Source organism: Pipistrellus kuhlii, unplaced genomic scaffold (assembly GCF_014108245.1).
Source record: "Pipistrellus kuhlii isolate mPipKuh1 unplaced genomic scaffold, mPipKuh1.p scaffold_m20_p_2, whole genome shotgun sequence".
NCBI lineage: Eukaryota > Metazoa > Chordata > Mammalia > Chiroptera > Vespertilionidae > Pipistrellus > Pipistrellus kuhlii.
Genome location: NW_023425515.1, coordinates 180,410,489 through 180,428,708, shown reverse-complemented (window position 1 = coordinate 180,428,708; position 18,220 = coordinate 180,410,489). Strand labels below are relative to the sequence as shown.

The 18,220-nt window shown below is 47.4% G+C and overlaps 1 protein-coding gene across 7 annotated transcripts; it reads left to right on the top strand.

The window, feature by feature from the left end:
* The first annotated feature begins 7,068 nt into the window (after positions 1 to 7,068).
* PIGV (phosphatidylinositol glycan anchor biosynthesis class V) lies at positions 7,069 to 17,670 on the top strand. Of its 7 annotated transcripts, XM_036444732.2 has the most exons (6): positions 7,530 to 7,896; positions 8,143 to 8,225; positions 11,082 to 11,200; positions 14,569 to 14,662; positions 15,290 to 15,690; positions 17,308 to 17,670. In XM_036444732.2, exons 3-6 carry the CDS (start codon positions 11,123 to 11,125, stop codon positions 17,587 to 17,589), a joined length of 855 nt encoding a protein of 284 aa, XP_036300625.1. In that variant the 5' UTR covers positions 7,530 to 7,896; positions 8,143 to 8,225; positions 11,082 to 11,122; the 3' UTR covers positions 17,590 to 17,670. The 7 variants fall into 7 exon arrangements, with proteins under 7 accessions (XP_036300623.1, XP_045440939.1, XP_036300625.1 ...); XM_036444730.2 differs by lacking the exon at positions 7,530 to 7,896 and adding an exon at positions 7,069 to 7,196 and having other exon boundaries at positions 14,569 to 15,690; XM_045584982.1 differs by having other exon boundaries at positions 7,530 to 7,797; positions 14,569 to 15,690.
* The last annotated feature ends 550 nt before the right edge of the window (positions 17,671 to 18,220 follow it).

Here is an 18,220-nt window from a genome sequence, read left to right as displayed (position 1 = left end):
TGTGAGGCTTTTTGTTGTTTTCAAACTATTTAAAAGTTTGACCCTCTGGGGGTGTGGTTCCTGATCTTGCAACTCTCCCTTGGTGTGCGCTCACCTCTAAAAGGTAGCATCCTGGACCTGTCATTTCTGCACATTTTACTTTACTTTCCACGGTGTAAGTTTAAATTTAAGAAAGCTGAGATTTCACCTGCAAGAGGAAGTTTTAGGCATTAAAAGCATGTTAGCTTCTTGAAATAAAGTGAGTTTAAATAGCCAAAGAAACTGATGGCCTGGCGGGTGTGGCTCAGCGCTTGAGCATTGACCCGGGAACCAAGAAGTCACTGGTTCAATTCCCAGTCAGGACACTTTAAAAAGAAAAAAAAGAGTCCTCCAAAGAAATTGATTAATACTCTAGAAGAGTGATTTTCAACTTTTCTCATCTCATGACACACAAACTAATACTAAAATTCTGCAGGATACCAAAAAATGTTTTATGCTGATCAAAAATAGGTATACTTGCTGAAACCGGTTTGGCTCAGTGGTAGAGCGTCGGTCTGTGGACTGAAAGGTCCCAGGTTCGATTCCAGTCAAGGGCATGTACATTGGTTGCGGGCACATGCCCAGTAGGGGGTGTGCAAGAGGCAGCTGGTCGATGTTTCTCGTCAACGTTTCTAGCTATCTCTCTCCCTTCTCTGTAAAAAAACCAATAAAATATATATATTTTTTAAATAGGTATACTTTTCGTTAATCCTTAACATAGTATTTTTTCCATTGACTTTTAATATATTTTTTAATATATATATTTTTAAATATATTTTATTGATTTTTTTTTACAGAGAGGAAGAGAGAGGGACAGAGAAATAGAAACATCGATGAGAGAGAGTCATCAATCAGCTGCCTCTTGTACACCCCCTACTGGGGATGTGCCCACAACCAAGGTACATGCCCTTGACCGGAATCGAACCTGGGACCTTTCAGTCTGCAGGCCGACGCTCTATCCACTGACCCAAACCAGTTTCAGCTCCATTGACTTTTAGAGGGAGAGAGACATCAATGTGAGAGTGACACATCAACTGGTTGCCTCTCACACATGGACCTGAGCTGAGAATGAAGCTGCAACCCAGATATGTGCTCTTGATGAGGAATCAAACCCGCAATCCTTTAGTGCCCAGGCCAGTGCTCTACCACTGAGCCATATTGGCCGTGGCAAAAATAGGTATACTTTTGATTCACATCTAGTGACTATTGTGTTGGCTGTTGTCATTTTTTATTTGACAATCTAAGGGAAAAGGAAGTCGGTACCTCTAATAGGTATTGTGTGTTTTAAAAATTCTTGGCACACCAGTTGAAAATCTGCTCTAGAAAGAAACATTTGGGAATAGTTGGCAAAGAGAATGATCTCTATTTTTCTTAGAAATCGTTAACAGTAAGACAACCATTTATCTGGAAGCAGCCTCCAACTTAAGCATTAATTTCTCCAGCCTGGCTCTCCCCTGATTCCAGATAAGAACATTCAGCTGCTTTCTTGCTATATCTCTGGAAGTTTAGTTTGAACATACCCAAACTAAACTGCCATCTTCCGCTAGAAATCTGCCTTTTCCATAGTTTTCTCAGTAAATGGCAATTCCATCACTTGGCCAAAATAATACTTTCATTTCCATTGACATTCTGTTAGCAGTCTTCAAAAAAATAATCCTCAACGAAACCGGTTTGGCTTAGTGGTAGAGCGTCAGTCTGCGGACTGAAAACCCAGGTTCGATTCCGGTCAAGGGCATGTACATTGGTTGCGGGCACATAGCCAGTGGGGAGTGTGCAGGAGGCAGCTGGTCGATGTTTCTCTCTCATTGATGTTTCTGACTCTGTCCCTCTCCCTTCCTCTCTGTAAAAAAATCTATAAAATATATATTTTTAAAAAATAATCCTACAACAGTACCATGCCAGTGAGGTCACTATTCTGTCTCACATTTTATAGTTCAGGAAAGTGGCTTGTATGAGCTCACACCAACCGAGGTCTCTCTGACTCGAAGATCCATAGTCTTCCTAATTCACCAGACTACCTTCTTCCTGGGTCGAAGGACAGCCAGAACTCAGCAGGTAAGATTTGTTTTTTTGTTTTAGCATGAAGTAAAATGATGCCAAGAATTTCAAACGAGTGTTTATCAAATTAAGTATGGTTGTTAACATTTGGGTCAGGGACAGGAGTAAATAATTAGTATTTCCCTATTGAGAGAAGAAGAAATAGAGATCATTGGCGAACCTTCATCCACCAAGATACCTTCCTAGGATTCTTCTGGAAAAAACTAAACGGGGAGCTTTTCATATCTCTATTTTGGTGAGCAATATTGCTAATGGCTATTTTTGCCCTGGGCCTCTTGAACTCCACTTTCTAGTGTGGAAAGTGCATTTCTGGGCTGTGTGAGGAGCATCGCCTAGGAGTTTGGTTTCCTGGGTTCCTCTCATCTGCTCTCCCGCAATGCAGGGGGAGCCGAGCCTGGTTTCCAGTGTCTGACTGGAGTTAGCACAGGCCAAGAGCTGCTAGCCACTGAGCTGTGAGTAATTTGCTTTTGAGAAGTAAATAGAACCTTGCCTGTAGAGAGCCCAGGGGTGTGGCCAGTAGATCTTTTCCCAGGCTCCTCCCTCCCCACCCCCCAAATGACCTTAACCTTCTTTCATAGCTGGAGAGCATCCAAGTCTGGCCTAAACAATACTCTCAACCTCATTGGCTCTTTTGCTTTGCAGTCAGTGCCACCCCTAAGTGGCTAAGGCCCTTCCCGCTAGGCCGCTCAGTGGGGTCAAGGTTTTCTAACTACAGAAAGGCAAACACCAAAGAAAGAGTGAAAAAATAACCTACCGTCCACGGCCTTTATAGGATCAGTGTTTGGGTTCTACGGTTGGGAGGTAGGGCAGGGCCTTAGTCCTGGAGTGGATGGGCATCTTCAAGAGAGAAAGCAGAAAACCAAAATGTGTGCTTTGGGCCACCCCAGGTTCCAGAATGGATGTAAATGTCACCTAGCATTCTTCGAAACTGCCAATTAATGCCTTTTATCCATAGTGAAAGGAAGTAGCATCAAGTTCTGGTAAGGTACAGCTGCTTGCCATCAGTCATTAGCACTGCCTACTAACAGTTGGCAATGACAGGTATCAGAGGCCTGTGTGGTCACTTGTGTCCCATAATGCCATGACCTCAAGGCCAATGTCCCAGAACAAAGCTTCTCCAATATTCAAATAGGACTGGGGTCATGGAAAGTTTAGTGTCTGGAAACTGAGCTAATACTCAGCACTGTTTCTCTGCCCAGCCTGAGGCCAAGGTGACCTCCAGATGTGGCCAGAGGAAGGCAGAGAAATGAGTGGTCCGGCTGCTTCAGGAAGGGGAGTGCTCCAGAGAGCTTCCTCCACACTTTCAGCAGAAAAGTCACTTCTCTCTTCATTCAGGAGGGTCTAACAGCCCATCCCTCCTGAGCACTTTACGCCACGCACTATGAAATCCGTGAGGGAGATAATATTTCCATGAGGACGAGAACTGTGTCTGCCTTGCTCAATGTTCACCCTCATACCCCTTCACAGAGTAGGCACTCCCATTTTGTTGAATAAATCAAACAGGTTAGCCGAAACTGGTTTGGTTCAGTGGATAGAGCATTGGTCTGCAGACTGAAAGGTCCCAGGTTCGATTCCTGGAACCCAGGAAACCAATCAAGGGCATGTATCTTGGTTGTAGGCACATCCCCGATGGGGGGTGTGCAGGAGGCAGCTGGTCAATGTTTCTCTCTCATCAATGTTTCTAGCTCTCTATCCTTATCCCTCCTATTAATAATAATAATAATAATAATAATAAAATATATATATTTTTTAAATCAAATAGGTAAGAGAGGAATTTAGTGGAGGAAAGAGTAATTAGGAGTTGGTGAGCCTTATGTGGTATTCTTGGTATATCCCATACAGCCTTAGTCAAGTGGAAAAAAAGAAGAAAGGGAAAGAGGTAAACCTGAGAAAAATTTAAATAGTATAGAATAGAAAAAAACAACCACCTAGGAAGCTAGAAACCGAATTTTAAGTCCCACCTCTGCCACTAGCTGTGTAACTTCAGGCCAGTCACTTCCCCTGAGTCTTTGTTTCTGCATCCAATAAACTATAGGTTAAACTATCAGGTTAAACAAATGGATTTGTTCACCATAACTTTATTGAGCACATACAATGTGCAAAGAAAGTACTACTCTAAGTGCTGCTAATACTTTGAACAAGGCCCCCACTCTCACAAAGCTTACTTTCCATAACAGGAAAACAGATGCTGAGTAAAATTCATGTACAGGACCATCAAGTGGTGATAAGTACTATAAAGAATATAGAACACACCCTAGCTGGTTGGGCTCAGTGGTTAGAGTGCCAGCCTGCAGTCTAAAGGGTTGTGGGGTTGATTTCCAGCAAGAGCACGTATCTCGGTTGCGGATTCTGGGGTACATGGGGGAGGCAATTATCGATAATTGATGCGCTTCTCTCACATCTCTCTCCCTCCCACTCTCTCTAAAAACCAATAGGAAAAAATATCCTCAGGTAAAGAAGGTTAACAAACAAAACAAGAAAACAGAACCGGGCTGTGATTGTGGCTGGACAGTCGAGGGAAGGCCTCTGAGGAGATGACATTCGCTGACATCTGGATGCAGTGGGTTTGCCGAAAGGCAGTCTGGTGGGGAAGGGTTCAGGCAGAGGAAATGGCCTGAGCAGAGCCAGGCAAGTTAAAAAACCAGAAATGTCACTTCCATTCCAGGATTCTAGAAACAGAGATGTATTGTTTAGGTGAGGGATGTGTGTTATGAAGTTGTTTCTTGGTGGTGTACAATCTCTGCTGCTTCATGGAAGCGGCTGGGTGGTGTAGTCATTCTGAGCCCTGGGATCCCTCTCTGTCTCCCTGGCTCTCCCACAGTGCTGCTCACTCAGCTGGTTCAGTGCAGATGCAGCCACCATTTTAGCTGCCGACTCTAAAGCAGACAAGGTAGAGTTGCCTCTTCCACTACTTACTCACAGCCTTTGGAGGCTGAGAACCCCCTCCCATCCCACCCAGTCTTCTGTTCTGACAAGCAGGGGCTTTGAGAGCATGAGATTCAGCTTCCTTGTTTTCCTGTCGGAGCAGGAGCCAGAAAATGAAACAGGAAATAGAGCAGAAGAGGAGGGGGGTGGGTAGCAAAGAAGGGAAAGAAGGAGAAATCGCAGGGAAGTAGAACAGAAGATCTGGACAAAGTTCTATCTCTGAAGGGTGACAGATGAGTTTTTAGTTAACATTTTTACAGTCTGCAGTAAAAGAGACTCGTGCCCTTTTTTTAGAAAACAAAACAAAACATTTTTATTGATTTCAGAGAAGGGAGCAGGAAAGAAACAGAAACATCAATGATGGAAGAGAATCGTCGATGGGCTGCCTCCTGCACACCCCCTACTGGGGATAAGGCCTGCAACCCAGACATGTGCCCTGACGGGGGAATTAAACCTTGACCTTCTGGTTCTTAGGCTGACATCAGCCACTGAGCCACACTGGTCAGACCAAGGTTTTATTTTATTTTTACTTCTCCTTGCTCTTATGAGCATTTGTAGCGTCAGGGGATCCAGAGAGGTTGAGTGACAGGCCTGGGGTCCCACAGCCATTTCAAAGCAGAGCTGGGGCTGGGCTCCTTGACTTGGGGACTCTGTCTTTCACCCAAGACTCTGCCTCCAGCTCTTCCCTGTCCTGTCCTCCGTTGGGAGGAGGTGGATCCCCTGAAGTGCCCTGACCTGAATCAAACTGTGACCTGGTCAACCACGGAGCCACACAGGCCAGGGGAAACCACTGTCCTTTTCACAAGTAGATTTTTGAGGGAATTCAACGTGGGCAGAGGGAAACTTTGAATGCATTTCTTTTCCCCATGTGAATTCACAAAGCAAGGGCAGTTCGTTTCTGTTTTGTCTTTGCAAGCAGAGTGCTGCTTGGAGCCCCACAGGCTTCTGGAGTCTCCAGCCATAACCAAGTCACAAAGTTTCCGGAGCTGAGAACCAGTGTCTGCCACTAAAAAGTCTTCTCAACTCCATGTCCCCTTCTCCTCTAACGAAATGGGGTTTATATTTTATCCACCTTACACACAACAAATACCTAGAAGGGTTAGTTGAGGTCTCGGGGCCTGAAATGACTTACAAAGAACCAAGAGATGCAGTCCCTGGCCAGCACAGCCCGGATCTGGGCTAGTCTGCCTGAGAGCCGGCAACCATGGCCTTTGTTCGCAGCCACAGGAGAGGCTGGGGCTGCAGATAAACCCCTCCCTCGCCGGGGCTGCGGCCAGAGGCTCACCCGGCCCGGCTGCCTTCCGAGGGCTGATAACTGAAACCGCAGAGGCTTTGGGATCCTGAGAAACGAGAAATCGACCAACGGAGAAGGATTTATTATCTGCTTCCTTTAAGCAGGGCGCTAAGTTGTTCTAACAGTTTCCGTTACAGGGGTGCCCGCCGGCCGCTCCTCCCCAACAGACGGTTGTGTCGAGTCGGCTTTTTTTCTTCTCCTTTTTTGGCCCCACTTCCTATGAGAGCAACTGCTTGAATGAGGAAGAAGGGAGTCCTGGGGGAGGGCGTGGGGGAGGGGGGCTGTTCTCTGAAGTTCCCTTCTCCGTCCTCGCCAGCCGCCTGAGGTGGGGCCTGGACAGAACAGAAGGTCCCTGTAGCTGGAGGAGTTGAAAGTCGAGGGGATCCCCCACTTTCTTCACACCCAAGACGCAGGGGGCCGCCCCTGGCCACAGAAACCCCGAGAAGGCGTTTCTCTCCATTCGGAGAACATGTACTGGGCGCCGGGCCCCGGGCTGAGCGGTTGCCGCCACACGGCAGGGAAAGTGCTGCTCGGGCTTCGGTGAAGAGAGGCCGCGGGGCAGCCCCGACTCCGGAGCCTCGCGCACCCCGGAGGCTCAGTGATGTGATGTCTGCGGGTGGCGCTGGGGCGAGAACCCGCCCCCGAGACGGCTGCCCCGGGGGCCGAGTGAAGGCGGGGGAGGGGGCCGAGGACGGGGCAGTGCGGCGGGAAGCCTCCAGGTGTCACCGGGGCGGGAAGGTGCGAGACCGAGGGCTCGGAGCGGCGGGGCTCGGCGTCCCCGCCCCGCAGGCCCGGAGTCATCATGGCCGCCGCGGAGGGGGCGGGGCAGCGCCGGGCGGGGCCGCCGCCGCGGAGCCAGTGCGCAGGCGCGGCCGCTGGGGCCCCGGATGGAGGCGCGGAGGTGCGGACCCCGTCTGGGAGGTCGAGGCGGGCTGACGCCGGGGACTCGGCGCCGGCGTGGGAGCCCGAGAGTTCTTGGGGGAGGGAAGTTGTGAAACGGGGGGTGGAGGGAAGCGAGGCGGAGGCCGCCGAGAAGCGGGAGCCCCGCCCCTCCGCCATAGCGGCCTCGGGGCGCCGCCTCTTCCTCTCCAGTCTCCCGCCCTCCCCTACCTTCCGGCCCCGCGGCCCGGCCCGCCGCCCCCTCGGAAACACCCCTTCGCCCTTTGGGGAGAGGAGATCCCCGGGGCCAGCGGGGGGCTGTGTCTGAGAGAAGCGGGCTAGCCGCGGCTCGCGACGGCCAGCGAGGCCCCGGGCCTGGAGGACCCCCGTGACAGCCATTCCCCACCCACACAGGATGGCGTCTCCCCCAGAGCCAAGGTTCCAGTGCAGCGGCTCCCTGTTTCCTCAGGCCTCCCTCGCTCAGCTCACCCGGCGGGAGCTCGCGCCGTCCTCGGACAGACCGGGCGGGGCTGGGGAGACCTGGGCTGAAATCCTGTCCTAGGAAGAGCGCGTCCCCTCTGGCCCGTGTGAGGCCTGCTAGGAGGACCATGAGGTTTCAGAGTGTAAGAATGAAAGAAAAGGACGTTCTCTTTAAATACAGACTTTAGTGTGCCGCTTGCCCCCAGTGAGCCTCAGTTTCCACATCTATAAAAATGGCGACGGTAATTACACTGGCCTCACAGGGTTTAATGAGATCTCTGATGTAGAAACCGGGGAGGTTTTTATTACTCACCTCGGGGGCATATGTATCTCATGGGAAAATGGGAGCAAAACGAGTAGCTCTCTGTCCGGACAGCTCAGAGAGAGTGACTTGGCGAAGGGTTTGCTGGGAAGGGAGGGTGGCAATTAGCTGAGAGGGAGCACTCACTGGCTTTGTTTTGTTTTCACTTGGTTTGCCTGGAAATTAGGGCTGCAAGTCTCCCGTGGTCGCTGGGGCTAGAGCTTGACTCGAGAGAGGAAGGAAGAATGGCGGCCTGGTGAAGAGGCAGAGGTGGGTTAAGTGCTTTTCTGTTCCTAACTTCTCTTCTGCATGTGGGTGGGAACGGAAGAAGGGCAAAAAGTGAATTCAGGCAAGGGTAGAGAACCAGTGGACCGTGTGAGGTTTGATGGTGCCTGTTTCTGCGATTTCTCTCGATTCAGCGAGTCAGATGTTGGAAATGTTGGATAGAGTCACAAACTGCCTCTTTGGGGTTTTCCGAAGCTTGCCTTTGAACTGAATTTTGATGAGCAAACCGGTGTGGTGTTGGTGGCCCCTCCCTTCCTCTTGGCTTCCTGGTAAAGGAGTAAGCAGTAGGCGCCCCCTTGTGCCGAGGATAGGTACTGTTGCTATTGGCCAATCTTGCTTCCATTATGGAGACATTTTATTTTTCTACTAGAGGCCCAGTGCACGAAATTTGTGCGTGAGGGGTGGCCCTCAGTCTGGGAGCCCTCTGGGGATGACCCACTGAGGAGAGTGGGCCTAAGATGGCAGTCAGACTTCCTTAGTGCTGCCGTGGAGGCGGGAGAGGCTTCCTGCATTGAGCCTCTTCCCTCTGGTGGTTAGTGTGCATCATACTGGCCAGTCTTTCCACTGTTCGGTCGATTTGCATATTATCCTTTTATTATATAGAACTAGAGACCTGTGGGGTCCCTCAGCCTGGCCTGTACCCTCTCACAATCTGGGACCCCTCTGCAGATATCAGACTGCCAGTTTCTGCCTGATCCCAGCAGGCCAGTCTGAAGGACCACCCGAGCACGAATCTGCACCGGGCCGCTAGTATCCATATAAGATCTTTGGTTAATCTCTTCCCACCCTCTCGGCTCCTCCCTTCCCTCTGAGATTCATCAGTCTGTTCCACGTTTCCATGCCTGTGCGTTGAGTGTCTGCCCACTATGGTCAGTGTGTGTCATAGCTACTGGTCCAGTGGTCACTTAGGCTATTAGATATGTAGACAGCTTCTCATGACTTTGTAGTCTTGCTCTTAACACGAGTATGGTGAGAGGAATACTTGGAGCAGTGATTTTTATACCCAGAGTCAATGAACTGGTAATGACACATCCTGTGCTTGCCACTTACACTTAATCGGAACACAGGCTTAAAATAGTCTATTTGTATGCTAGGCCCTGAGGATATAGTTGTGAACCCTTAAGGTAGACACCCCCTACCCTCCCAAGCAACTTATTTAAGCAAGAGCACTAAGACCACATGTCAGAGTACAATGAAAGCATATCACATAGTCTGATGAATTCCAGACAAGGGATACCTGAAGGCTTGGTAGGTATTAGCCATATAAGAGAAGAAAGAAAAATATTCCAGTCCTCCCTGTTAGTTTTTCAATTTAAATTTTTTTTTTTTTTTTTTTTTTTAGGGATAGAACCCTAGCATACGTCAGGAACTCAGTGGATGTTTGTGGGGTGGAACTGGGGCAAGAACACCAAATCAGGGACTTGTATCTGATATTCTTGCCCTTCTTTCTGATTTCCCAGACTTGTTCTGTGAGAGCCATTGCTACTTCTTTTAGCCCAAGAGACTGTGTGGTGTATTATTTTTTTAATAATAAAAATCCTTGAAGTGCATTCCTTGCCTCAAAATGGCTTTGCAGCTGTTTATATGTTGCTGCCATTCCGACAAAGAAAGGCGAAATACGTTTCCTCTGTCTCTAGTAGTCAGCTCTGTCTTCCCCCTGAGTTTGTGTTAGCAATGTAAGCTGGTTTAAGTCCTCCCGAGTGGCGGTTTTCTTTTCCTTCTCCACTTACTTTAACAGACCAGCTGAACACACATCAGAGAGCTGAGCTGAAGTGTGTAGTCATTATGGTCTTCCAGTGCAGTTCTAGGCCCCATTTTTGGGACTCTGGTTTGGGCCCTCGTTTATTATTCTGGGCAAGAGGCAAAGGGCACACACCAAATAGCACCAACCACAAGACAACGAAGTAGTCCTTCTTCACACTTGAGTCCATTTCACCATCATGACAGTTTTGTGAGATGGGCAAAATAATCTGGTCTCATTGTTTACATAAAGAACCGAGGTTCAGAAGGACTAAATGAGAATTTGTGAGTGACAGAGCCCGGACCTGAACTTAGGTCCTGCATATTGTGTGGGGAAGGGAGGCATGCAACAAAGCTTTATTTTTTATTATTGTTTTTTAAATATATTTTATTGATTTATTTTATTTTATTTATTTTATTATTTTTTTTATTTTTTTTACAGAGAGGAAGGGAGAGAGATAGAGAGTTAGAAACATCAATGAGAGCGAGACATCGATCAGCTGCCCCCTGCACATCCCCCCACTGGGGATGTGCCTGCAACCAAGGTACATGCCCCTGACTGGAATCAAACCTGGGACCTTTCAGTCCTCAGTACGATGCTCTATCCATTGAGCCAAACCGGTCTCGGCACAACAAGCTTTTTAAAGATTTGCTGCGAGCCCTAGCTTTTTTGGCTCACTGGTTAAAATGTTGGCCCCGGGAGACTGAAGAGTCCCCGATTCCTTTCCTGTCAAAGGACGGGAATGAGTGCAAGGCAACCAACCGATGTGTCTCAGTCTCTTCCCCTCCTTTCCATTCTCTCTCTAAAAAGAAGAAAGAAATCAATGGTAAAACCATGCTTGGGTGAGGATTAATAACAAACAAACAAAAAGATTTGCTGTGAATTTAGATTTCAGATTTCATGCCTATGAGTGGAATTTTCCCAACAAGAATTCAGTGTTTCAGAATGACGTCTGCCTTCACGAGGCTTTTCCCTCATTTGGGAAGTTAAGTGGTCAAATTTGACTAGTAATGCTGAAGGGGGTAGTCTTCTGTGGAGAACGCTTTTAAGAATTTACTTTCAGCCCACGTGACATTTCCTTCTTGGGTTTTGGAGTTTAGAAGCCTAAGGGAGCTCAGTCCTGGATTCCTGTGGTGAGAGGATGTGGCCCCTGGACCCGTCCCGGAGAGAGGTGCTGAGGTTTGCGGTCAGCTGCCGGGTCCTGACTCTGGTGCTGCAGGTCAGTCTCTGATCTTTTGTGCTGAACATGCCGTTGCCACGTGACTGGGCCAGACACTAAGAATAGTCCCCATCTTTCCACCTCTGAGGTGTGCCCCTCCAGGTGGCGGAACCATAGACACTGAGACTTCATGGCTGGAAAATGGGCAAGACTTTTAGAAATGGTCTTGAATCCCTTGTCTTACTCATGAACAGCAGAGGCCCAGAAAGTTTAAAGAGCTTCCCTAAAGTCATACACGTTAGAGAAGGGCTAGAATCAGAACCCAGGTTTTCTAGCTCCTTCCAGCAGGCCATGATGTTCTGTACCCAGAGGTGACAGGGTGTGACAACTCAAAGCATTGGCCTGGATCCCCTGAGCAGGAGACTGAGCACTGTGTCAGTCAGTTGAATGGGAAAGAGGTGGAATGTCCTGAGACCATCTGTGTGTATTCGTTTAGTCAGTAGTGTCTCCTGCTCTTTGTCTCCCCTTGCTGTCTCACCCACACACAGCCCTCAGAATGCATTCACTTTGGCAAAACTCCCTTCCCCCTCCAAGGCTGTCCTTATACATATTTTAATTGCTTTTCATATATGTATGCGTTAAATGCAGTGCCTAGCACAATGCCCAATGTTTAATAGGTCCTTAGTATGTGTTGGTAAATGTAGTCAACATCTTAGGTATGTTGTTATATGAGCATAATTATTGTATGTGTATCTTTTATCACAAGTTTCATTCTCTCTGAGGTTCAGCGAGTTCCTTTGTGGAAATCCCCTTTTCTCTTTTCTCCCTTACTATAGGAGGCACAGTAGGCTCTGCTGGCTTCCAAGTTTAGTTAAAAGTCTTGCCAGAACCAGTTTGGCTCAGTGGATAGAGCGTCGGCCTGCGGACTGAAAGGTCCCGGGTTCGAGTCCAGTCAAGGACATGTACCTTGGTTTTGGGCACATCCCCAATGGGGGGTGGGGGGTGCAAGAAACAGATGATTCTCTCTCATCGATGTTTCTAGCTCTCTCTCCCTCTCTCTTCCGCTCTGTAAAAAAAAATCAATAAAATATATTTTAAAAAAGAATATATTAAAAAAAAAAAAAAAAAGTGTCTTCAACATGGAGACTCGGGCTGTTTTCACTATTAGAAATGGCCTGATTACCAAAAAAACTGACCAAAACAAGAAAGAGCCTTAAAAGTGGGGTTGTACTCCTGGTGCCAGGCTGGAGAAACTGACTCAGTGATAGCTTGGAACCAGTATTAGCTGAGTGATTGGCAGAACCAAAGGAGCAATACTGTGAATTGGCATCTGGGATAGGAAACCAGTACAGCTGGGTTCTAATTCAGTTGATTTGGAATCAAGGATGTTTTGTAAACTGTTCGCTCAATCACCAAAAGTTTATTTAGTACCTACTCTGTTCCACGAACTGCGCTAGGTGGCGAGTATAAAAGTAATGGTGTCTTTTCCCTAAGTAACTGACAATCTAATTGGGCAAAAAGATATTTAACAATATGCTATTTTGTTCTTTCTCCCACTGCCAACCCTTCTAGTTTTAAAGGTAATGCCATCAGAATATATTGCCAATTACCCTTCATTGTTGCTGTCATCTGTGGTTTTTTTAAAAAATATGTTTTTATTGATTTCGGAGAGGCAGGGAGAGGGAGAGATAGAAACATCAATAATGAGAGAGAATCATTGACCGGCTGCCTCCTGCACACCCCCCACTGGGGATTGAGCCCACAACCCAGGCATGTGCCATTGACCGAATCGAAACCAGGATCCTTCAGTTTGCAGGCAGACGCTCTATCCACTGCCCCAAACTGAGTATGGCTGTCATCTGTGTTAATGACAGCTCATTCCTCATTCCTTGAAGGTTTTCGCTTCTGATTCAGTTTCTCTTTCCAACACAACTATTGATTTCTTGATGGTTTGAATATTAATAAGACTAATACACCTGACCATTATCTCCTATCATTTCAGCTCACTTTCTGTAGTATCCCAGCTCTAATGATTCTTCTAACCCCTCAGGATTTATAATCCATTGATCCTACCACTTTTCATTGACTCTCACCCATCTCAAGGATTCAGCTCCACTTTTTACCTGGCTTGGATCACATGTTTCATCATGCATAGCCACACAACTCACTAACTCCGTACTCTGTATGTCCAACCTTGGTTAAATTCAGTTCTCTGTCATACCATGCTTGCATCTGCACAGAGTAAAACACACAACTGTAGTAACTAGTTTCCTTTTATTCAAGATCATTAATCCAATTGAGTCCTTAATGCTACCTGTCAATGTTAGTGTATTTCTCTTGTCCATCCACTGCACCCCTATAATCTTCCTTTCCCTTCTCCTTCCCCCACATTGTCATTCTCCTACTACCCCATTTCTCTGCTCGCCTTTACAGGAAATCTCCTCCAAATAATTGTCTTATGCACTATCTCCCTTCTTCCCTTCGCTGTTGAACCCAGTCTAGGCATTCTTCTCTCTCCTCCACCCCACTGAAATAGCTCTTGTCAAAGTCACCATTGACCTTCACATTGCTAAATCTACTGGTCAGTTTTCAGTTCCCATCTTATTTGATTTATTGACAGCATTTAACAAAGCTGATCACTCCCTTGCTTCACTTAGATCTAAGACACCATACTCTCCTATTTCCCCCCTACCTCACTGACTGTTTATTCTTTCTTGTGTGTGATTTTAAAAGCACATTTATTAGAGCTGGGGACAGTTAAACAAGGAAGAGCTTAGAATAGAAGAAGCAACTTTTCTATCCTAGGTAGGGCTGCTTAGCTCTCTAGACATGCTATAGAAAAGAAATGAGTCTAGGCGGAACTGCTTTGGCTCACTGAGAAATCAGAGAAAAGGGGAAATTGGAAACAATGAGGGTGAGTCCAGGACGAGCTGCCCGCTGCCCACGGTTCCCCTGGTTGCAAGTCTCCTGCGGTCCCTTAGAGTTTAGGAGATCCATGCCGGAAAGGGAAGAAGAAGGGAAAGGAAGAGTGTAGGGGTGCTCTCGGGAGGAGGAGTGTGCCTGACTGTTCTTTATCTTCACTGTTGGATCCTCACCCCCTTTCAAGTCACTAAATGTTGATGTGACCAGGGACCAGTCTTTGGAGCTCTATCTGTATGTCCTAGTGCTCGCATTCAGCCCCATACATTTAAATACTGCCCATTACTTATGACTCCCAAATTTATATCTCTAGCCCTGATCATTCTTCTGACCTTCAGACTCATATATCTCACTGCCTCATTGACCTCTGCACTGGAATGTCCAACTCAGATTTAACCAGTCCAAAACTGACTGATTCCCCCCAAACAAATCTGTTCTTAATTTTATTAAATAGTAATTATTTTCGTCTAGTTGTTCAACCAAACTCCTGGTTCTTCTTCATCCCACAGGCTCTCTTCAATGCCTTCATCCCAGATCACCGTGCAGAAGCCTTCTCTCCTCCTCGCCTTGCTCCCTCAGGCTCTGCAGACCAACTCATGGAAGGTCTTCTGGGCGGCCTGTCTCGCTGGGATGCTGAGCACTTTCTGTTCATTGCTGAGCATGGCTACCTGTATGAGCACAACTTTGCCTTCTTCCCTGGTTTCCCCCTGACCCTATTGGTGGGGACTGAATTGCTGAGACCCCTGCGGGGGTTACTGAGCCTGCGGAGTTGCCTGTTAATCTCGGTAGCATTGCTCAATTCCTTGTTCTCCATCCTGGCTGCGGTTGCCCTTCACGACCTGGGCTGTCTGGTGTTGCACTGTCCCCGCCAGGCCTTTTACGCAGCACTGCTTTTCTGCCTCAGCCCTGCCAATGTCTTCCTGGCTGCCGGCTACTCAGAAGCTTTGTTTGCCCTCCTGACATTCACCGCCATGGGGCAGCTGGAAAGGGGCCGGAGCTGGACTAGCGGACTCCTCTTTGCCCTCGCTACTGGGGTACGCTCCAACGGGCTGGTGAGCATTGGCTTCCTTGTGCATTCTCAGTGCCGAGGCTTCTTCTCTTCTTTCCTGGTGCGGAATCCTCTGAGACAGCTCTTGAAGCTCATGGGCTCTGTGCTCCTGTCTGTGCTCACCCTTGGGCTTCCTTTCGCCCTCTTTCAGTATTATGCCTACACCCAGTTCTGTCTGCCAGGCTCAGCCCACTCCATTCCTGAGCCCTTGCTGCAGTTAGCTGTGGACAAGGGCTACCGGATTGCAGAGGGAAACGAACCTCGCTGGTGCTCCTGGGAACTTCCTCTGATATACAGCTATATTCAGGATGTCTACTGGAATGTTGGCTTTCTGAGATACTATGAGCTTAAGCAGGTGCCCAATTTCCTGCTGGCTGCACCAGTGGCTATCCTGGTTACCTGGGCAACGTGGACATATGTGACCACCCACCCTTGGCTCTGCCTTACACTTGGGATGCGAAGGAGCAAGAGCGATGAGACTCTGGAGAAGCCGGATCCCGGATTCCTCAGTCCTCGGGTGTTTGTGTACCTGGTTCACGCTGCAGCGCTGCTGCTGTTTGGCAGTCTGTGCATGCACGTTCAGGTGAGTGGACTCCTGGCTGGGAAAGGATGTGAATTCAGACAGAATCCCTGGGCCAGGAACCGGGAAGACAGCTAACTTCTCCCATCTGAGTGAACCGTACCTGGTTTGTTTATTCACCAACTATGTGAGGGCTTTGTTTGTGTTAGACCCTGTCAGACCACTGAAGATGGAACATGAATAAGATAAGATTGCTGTTCTAATGCGTCTTGTGTTATAAATGGGAGACAGACATTGAACAGGTAAAATTATAGGGCAGTGGATGGGAGAGAATTTGCTGTTTTGAGATAAAGTATTGTGGGAAGCACAGAGGAAATAAGTAGCTGACTGAAGGAGGGTGTCATAGTTAGGCCAGGTTGTAAAGAATAAGAAGAAATTCCATTTAAGAAGCAAAGAAAGAATATTCTGGGCAAATGAAGGGTGTGTGCAAAGATATGAGAGTTGTAAGAGGACCTGATTTGACTGAGATAGAAGAATGGGCACAAGGAATACATCTGGGACCTTCCCCTGATACACAGTTATACCCGGAATGTCAGCTTGAGAGTTGGCTCTCAGGTACTCAGTGGGTGCTCAGTTTTCAGAGGAGACATCTTGTGCAATCAGTGTTCAGGGTGGTAGTGTAATATAAAGGGATGGGAAAGGTTTGATCATTAATCCCATTTCTTTTTTTTCTTTTCTTTTTTTTAATCCTCACTCGATATTTTTTCATTGATTTTTAGAGAGTGGAAGAAAGGGAGAGACAGAGAGAAACATCGATGTGAGAGAGACACATCTTTTGGTTGCCTCCTGCATGTACGCCCCCCAGGGCTGGGGGACCTGCAGCCACGGTACGTGCCCTTGACTGGGATTGAGCCCAGGACGCTTCAGTCTGTGGGCCGACACTCCATCTACTGAGCCAAAATGGTTAAGGCAATTTCATCTTTTTTGTTTCTGGCTGTGGCTCCAGTTTCAACTTAACTCTGAGGAAGTCTTCTTGTCTCCATGCTGGCCTCTCCTTAGCAGTTTCTGCCTCTTGGAGGCACACTTTGGCCGTTTGTAAAGTTCTCTGAACTGTGTGAATAAGAGGCAGAGGGGAAACAGAAAATAGCATTTTCTGTGTTTGTAGCTGGATTAGCTAGTAGAGGGAATGCCAGCAAACGTTAGCATTTCCAGGTAGATGAGGGAGGCCATTTGGCTCTGAACGCCCCTAAAAGGGAGAATGTTAAACCATAGTATCCTCTGCCCCCTTTCCCTCTGCTTTGTATCCCCATGGGATGAGGGAACCACCTTACATTCCAAAGCTCCACATCACAGCCTAGAGTTTAGAGACCAAGCCCTAAGTTATCATTGAACCCCTAAAAGGTGTTGTTTTTTTATTGTTTTTTTTATTTTTATTGATTAACTCATTATTTGTGGTAATTAGTTTAGCTATCTTCATTTGTAACATTGAGGTCACCTGGCTGGTATCATGCACAGCTTTATAAGGCATATCCTAAGCTATACTAAATTTTATATCCAATGTAATACATTTCTAGTCATGGGGTTATAGTTCACCCAGCAGCAGGCAAGCCCCAGGCTGGTCCAATTTCAGGCAGTGACATTCCAATAAATGTGTGGGTTTCCCCCTGTTATGATTTCCAGGTTCTCACCAGGTTTTTGGGGTCCTCCACTCCTGTCGTGTACTGGTTTCCAGCTTACTTGCTTCAGCATCAGGAGCCACTGCTGAGGTCTCTAGAGACTGTGCCTTGGAAGCCTCTTGCAGAAGACTCTCCACCAGGACACAACGTCCCCAGAAACGCTATCATTGGACTTTTGTACAACTGGAAAGCCTGTTCTCCAGTCACACGGTGCATTCTCGGCTACTTCCTGACTTACTGGCTCCTGGGACTACTTCTGCATTGCAACTTCCTGCCTTGGACATGACCTGGAGTCTCAGGGGACAGACTGGAAGCCAACTTAACCAGGAATCTGAAAGAACAAATATAAAAACACTGCCTGCACTGCCTTCGGATCCTTACTCTGTCTGTGGGCCAACACTCCGTCTACTGAGCCACTCCAACCTTCTCTATTTGAAGGTTGGTTAGGAGCGGGAACAATACGAGCCACTGGAGATCCCCTATGGTCCTGGCTTTGGGAAATTTTAGAATAGTAACTATTTTTGCTGAAAGTAAAAAAATAATATTCCAATTCTAAAGTATAAAAGTTACATTTAAAAATAATAATAATAAATAAAGTATACCTGGATTTGTCTCTTCAACCAAGAACAGCAGAAATAGTTTTAAATTTACCACTGACCCACATGTAATTTTGTTGTTGTTAATCCTCACTTAAGGATATTTTCCATTGATTTTTAAAAATATATATTTTATTGATTTTGTACAGAGAGGAAGGGAGAGAGACAGAGAGTTAGAAACATCGATGAGAGAGAAACATCGATCAGCTGCCTCTTGCACACCCCCTACTGGGGATATGCCCGCAACCAAGGTACATGCCCTTGACTGGAATCGAACCCGGGACCTTTCAGTCCCCAAGCTGACGCTCTATCCATTGAGCC